Source organism: Pollachius pollachius (assembly GCF_949987615.1).
Source record: "Pollachius pollachius genome assembly, chromosome: 9".
Taxonomy (NCBI): Eukaryota; Metazoa; Chordata; class Actinopteri; order Gadiformes; family Gadidae; genus Pollachius; species Pollachius pollachius.
The window spans coordinates 17,464,759-17,470,758 of record NC_136942.1 but is presented as its reverse complement, the minus strand read 5'-3'; the positions used below and the strand labels follow the sequence as shown (position 1 = coordinate 17,470,758).

The following is a 6,000-nucleotide window of genomic DNA, read 5'->3' as shown; positions in this document are numbered from 1 at the left end:
TGCGCTCTCCAAACAAACTGATTTAGAAATGTGTTCTCTCTGTTGCTCTATGCTTTGGAAAAAGAAAACCAACGGCCAGAAGAAGAGAATAGGAAGAGATGAAGAGATGTGGAAGACAGAGACACACCGAGAGAATAGAGCCAAGAACAACAGGACACACTCATCTATGGGGCCCATTCACTTCCTTTTGAACCAATGTAGAACAACATCAATGTTTTATCCAAATATATCAACCCTTCTGTCCATTATTTAAAAAAATAGGGAAAAGGTACAAGAAAACATGGATGTTGATGTTGGAGGGCAGAAGTGTGATCACGACTAAGTAATTACATACCACACTGGAGGCATGTTTAGTTGAGAGTCCTCTGCGTGTTCGAATGAACACCACTAACACACATTGGTAAGGTTTGTTCATTTGATAGACCACATTTCTGGTCACTTTTAAAACAGTTTTCTGTCCTCTTTTAAACCAAGCCGCTGGTGCATTATGTTTTATAATGCAAAACATTTCTGTTACACTTCTTACTATCTTACTGAGGACAAAAATGTTCTCCAGTCTAAATTAATGAAAGAGGCTGTTTATTTTCTTAAGTCATGGGTCACATAAACATTGCTTAATATTCCTAGAACGAATCTACACAATACCAGTTCAAAGATTGTACATCCCTCTTTCAATTTAAATGACAGATTTGATTTGTTTTGCTGTGTGTATTTATTTTATCTGGCCATCTGATTAGTTTATGAGACTAATTCCTAGACCAAGATGGTTAATTCTAAACCAATATGGATGCTACATGAAACGCCCTCTGTAAAACTCCTCAATTAAAAGATAAATGCATAAACCTCAGCATGAGGATCACCGGAAGTATAACTTAAAACAGGAAAGTGCCTCGGACATCCCAGTGCCATTGCTGGCAGAACCCCTGAACTTAGCACCAGGCTTCTAGCCCCACTTTAAGACAGGAGACAATGGACCATACATGTCTAAATGGCCTGCCCAGCCGAGGGGACAGCGTCACTGTAGGACGTCAGTGAGGAACAGTAGGGAGCCTTTGTGAACATCTACTCTACCAATGGATTGTATCAGCAAATCAACAAAACATGCTCCTAAAAATATCGCCGTATCACAACCAACAGCAAATTCACAAAATAGAGCGTATTCATTTTCCCGGCACAAAAGAGAGACACGAGAGAACAGAACCGCTCTAACCCTCAATCCACAGTTTCACTGCCTTGCTTGAGATCCTGAGTATTGCGGGGACTACCGGCAACGTTCCGCCTCGTAAAACCAACTCCCTTGCGTTGGGCGGGAATGACACGCGCTGCAGCGTTTACAAGCGGAGAACACATCCTGCGGCCCTGTGGCTAATCATTGTCCAACGTTAGGCCTGTAATTTCAGAGTTTAGCGACAGGTCACAGCGTATATATGCCGAGCTCACAGGGCTCGCTCTCTCTTTATCTGTACCTCCCTTTCGCTCTGAAATCTCACCTCCTTCAGTATGATTACAGCTGCTTCACTTTGCAACTAGAGGCCTGAGAAAGCGAGGATGTGGAAGAAAGAGGGGGGGGGGGAGGGAGAGAGACGGACGGACGGGGGGAGTGTAGGTAGGTAGAGTCACCTGTCATTGACCTCTTCAATTCAATTATTTTCTTCTTTCCTTTTTTCCCGTGGGAAACTCACCGTTCTCCGACTGGAACCAGGTCTTCAGGCGGTTGTGGGCGAAGGTGGTGACCACGTTCTCGACGCGGTGACTGGTGCTCTGGTTGCCGTGCTGGTTGTAGAGGGCCGCCGAGTCGCACACAAAGCACTTCTTCTCTTCCTGGAGAAGAGAGGGACAGAGGGAGAGAGATTGAGGAGATTAAATAACACTTGAATCAGGGAGATAAGGCTTTCTTTGGAGGCGCAGTGGGTGGGGTCGTTAATTCGGCCTTGGGGGGTCTTTTGTGTCCTGCTTACCGTTGTCTCTGTCTCTGTGATTGTTTTTGAGGTTAGTTTAGACATGCTTACTCGTTTTGAGACGCCTGAATGGTTTTCTTTGTCATTCGGGGCTCATTTGGCCACCAGATGTGTGTGCTTGTTTGTGTGTTCATGAGTTGTGTTTTTCCCAGAGCAGCACCCAGCGCCTAGCTGAAACCTCCCCAAACACACTACGACAAAGCCGACCCCACACTGTGCTCCGTCTCAAAGGGGTGCTGTTAAACTGAACCAGGAAAAGCAGCCATGAGTCATCAAAGATTGAGTTTCTTCATTTAAATTTAAATCAAATCAGGAATTAAACAGCGCCAACAACTGATTGTATGCGTCACAAGAGCCTTTGATGTTGTTTGCTTAAACATGTGTTCTCTCTCTCTCTTTTAGGGACTGTTTCAACATATCCCCCATAATAATAACCATCAGTTCTCCATCTGGATCACAGAGTCTCCTGGACTCTTCCCGTCGGTTCCCACCAGAGCTCTGTGGGTCTTAATATGGGTAGGGGTTGTGAATGAGGAAATGGTCTAGACGCCCCCCCCCCCATCTTGAGAGAGTGAGGGGTAGAGGGAGGATATGAGTTAACCCTCCCCCCTTTTTTTCACTGTTATGCGTAATATATACATGTGTGATGTGCATGTAATGACTTGAACGTTTTAAATGTTAATGTAGGCTTATGTAGACAAGATGTAGCCTAACGAAGAACATAAAAAGTCAAGTATAATTCAGAGCAAGGTTGAACGAGCAGGCACATTATAGACATTTACCTGTAAGTGGCTCACGATGCAGAAGGGTTCAGGCCGGTGCAGTCCGCATGTGGATGTGCTGGACAGCTGGTGGGATCGGCCGATGAGGAGGTCTCCCGTGTTGGGATAGCAGCTCCCCTCCGTGCACACGTCGCTGTACTCGGGGAGGGCGAGCTCGAACTGGCCCTGGTACTGCTGGGCCGAGACGAGGGCCCCCGCTGATACAGAAGAGGAGACACGTTGGACAACCATGTGTAAGAAACGTTGAGATAAAACATTAAAAAAAAAAACGTAATCCAGGCATGGATTATGGGAGGTAGCAGAAGCGTTTCTATTGTTTTGGAAAACACATGCAACTCTAAGAAGTCGGCCTAAAATGCTGCCCACTCTGTAGAAGTCCCCGTCTACATCTGTGGCTGTGGTTTCACTGATGTTAATCAATGTCAGATGTTCGTCTCTTGCAGGGAACACAAGTTGCTCGGTGTTACAGCGAGTAGGCCTACGACTTTATTTTGCTATTTATATGGTAAATTGTTCCATCCGTTTGATTATAATAGTCCTTCATAATCATAAGTTAAAACTGATTGAAATCGAACTTTACATGGATAACATCCATCAAAACAATGCAAAAGTATAAGTAAGACAAATGATAGCGAACAAGCTGTTGAACTAACGGAACAGATCCACTTACCTAGCAGGGCCGCCAGATTAAGTATTAACATGTCGCTGTTTTTGTGTGTTGCTCGTAACGTGCGTTCCGTTACCTCCGAGCGTCTCCTCTCTCTCCAAACCTCTGCAGGACATTTCGCCTACAGACGCCACCGCACAGCAGGACCGTATTCACCCCTCCCCTCTGTGTGTCGGAAGTCTTCCTCCTCCCCCCAGCCCGAGTAACATGGGTCTACTTTTGAAGTGTGTATCCTACGCCATTAATATGCGCCTCGATGGTAATTTCATTAGCCTACCTGTTTGCTTATCATTAATGTTGTCGTTTCAAGCGACAGAGAGAACATAATGTTGGAAGAGTGTTAAAAGACCCACACAACACACCGACCCCAACACTTTCTACCAGTGACAAAGGCCGTCCTACCAGGTAAAGCACAGGCCTGATTTACAACGGCAGGCAGTAATGTGGTTCAGTCCTGCCTGTGAACGTAACAACCACTCTGCTGCCCTATCATTTAGGGCTGTTCATTCAAAATTGCAGCTCTGTTTTCCAGTGAGCTCTAAATGACAGATCTGCAGCCAAGAGTCTATAGGTGTCTGATGGGGTGGAAAGAAAGTGTGTGTGCCTGTGTGTGTTGACTAAACATAACCATTCAATGTACAATTAAAATTCTCTGCATGAGAAAGAACAAATGTACAACATATTGAATTGTTAAACTAATAGAATGTAAGATATGGAACAAAATTCCTGATGGAGGTTGAAAAGATGGCTTGTATCTCTTCTTGGTTAGGGTTAGCCTCTACTTTATATCCGTGAATGTGTCTCTCAGTACCTCCCACAGTCCTATAGCTCTACCTTTTTCTAGTAAACTATGTTTACTATGGGGCATTGATGAAGTCTCGCCTTATCTATTCTAAATTCCTCATTCCTTTTGGAAAACTCCCAACTAATTCTGGGTTTACGTTTACATGTAACTGGAGCCCGGGGGGGGGGGGGGGGGGGGGGGGTAACATGCAAGTCCCAACATGAAGACCCCCTAGCCCGGCAGAGCTCCACAAACTCTTCCATGCTGCCTGAATCTTCTGATCACACGCCCTAAGCGACCCTTGACCTCCCTGGTTGATCATCTCTGAATATAAAAGTTTAACAGGTCAGTTTGAGTCTTTGGGCTGGTTAACTCATTTGAACACATAATGACATTGAAACATACGACCTGACAATGTTTTACCTTTCTGAAACTGACACACTGAAGCATGAATTCTTCCTTCAGTCTCTTTTTCCCCCTGTGGCGTCGACTAAAGGAAGGGGCGGCACAGCTCCAAGCACCGCTGAGACTAGAGACAGGTTCAGGGTGTGAGACTCTAAGCACCGCTAAGACTAGAGACAGGTTCAGGGTGTGAGACTCTAAGCACCGCTAAGACTAGAGACAGGTTCATGGTGTGAGAGCTCTAAGCACCGCTAAGACTAGAGACAGGTTCATGGTGTGAGAGCTCTAAGCACCGCTAAGACTAGAGACAGGTTCAGGGTGTGAGACTCTAAGCACCGCTAAGACTAGAGACAGGTTCATGGTGTGAGAGCTCTAAGCACCGCTAAGACTAGAGACAGGTTCAGGGTGTCAGACTCTAAGCACCGCTAAGACTAGAGACAGGTTCAGGGTGTGGGAGCTCTAAGCACCGCTAAGACTAGAGACAGGTTCAGGGTGTGAGACTCTAAGCACCGCTAAGACTAGAGACAGGTTCAGGGTGTGAGACTCTAAGCACGGCTGAGACTAGAGACAGGTTCAGGGTGTGGGAGCTCTAAGCACCGCTAAGACTAGAGACAGGTTCAGGGTGTGAGACTCTATGCACCGCTAAGACTAGAGACAGGTTCAGGGTGTGGGAGCTCTAAGCACCGCTGAGACTAGAGACAGGTTCAGGGTGTGGGAGCTCTAAGCACCGCTAAGACTAGAGACAGGTTCAGGGTGTGGGAGCTCTAAGCACCTCTAAGACTAGAGACAGGTTCAGGGTGTGGGAGCTCTGAAGCAACACAAAAACAAAAAAAAGTCGCTTTGCTGAAGGGGCATTCTCTGCGCTTGTCTTAGCTCAATGTCCCTTCTAGGAGTTAGGCCCGTGAAGCTCCCCACTTCAGACATTCCTACAGCAGATATAGATCCGAAAGGAATCAACAACGATTGAGCTGCACTGTAAATCACAGGAAGCTTGACATTGGGGTCTGTTCTTGTAGTTTGGTCTGTTAGATTATGGCAGGCCCCCCGAATTAAATCTGGACCCCAGGTTCAATCTGTTCTACACATACAAGTGAGGTTGTTTTCTAAAGCAAAATCCATTGGTCAATTAGGTGACATGAAGCAGTTTGCTTAAATGGAAAGAAATTCCATTGGTCTGTAAGCTTTACCCCTTTAAAGGTCTGGAATAGAGGTGTTTGTTTACCCTTATAGAATACTTTACGAGAGGTGTTTACATATGTCTGGCACAGTATTCTGTGCTTTTTAAGCAATGTATGACGTCCTTAAACCTTGTGTGCCTGGAGCTTGTTTAGGAGCAGGCTGTGGTCGGAGGGATTTGGTCACGTCATTCACAAAGCTGATGAACACTTCACAGCCAGGAGCCTGTAT

General features: G+C 45.9%; 1 protein-coding gene across 2 annotated transcripts in view; it reads right to left on the bottom strand.

Moving 5' to 3' along the window:
- The window catches only part of lamb1a (laminin, beta 1a), a gene marked incomplete at its 5' end in the record, with an annotated part of 27,308 nt that extends 23,813 nt beyond the window's left edge, over positions 1-3,495 (bottom strand). The window contains 3 exons of one of the 2 annotated variants that reach the window (XM_079743200.1): positions 1,683-1,821; positions 2,741-2,937; positions 3,411-3,495. In XM_079743200.1, the coding sequence (XP_079599326.1) occupies positions 1,683-1,821; positions 2,741-2,937; positions 3,411-3,441 (367 nt within the window). Of the gene's footprint in view, positions 1-1,682; positions 1,822-2,740; positions 2,972-3,410 lie in introns of those variants that run through there. The other variant, XM_079743199.1, reaches the window with a different exon arrangement.
- Positions 3,496-6,000: the final 2,505 nt, after the last annotated feature.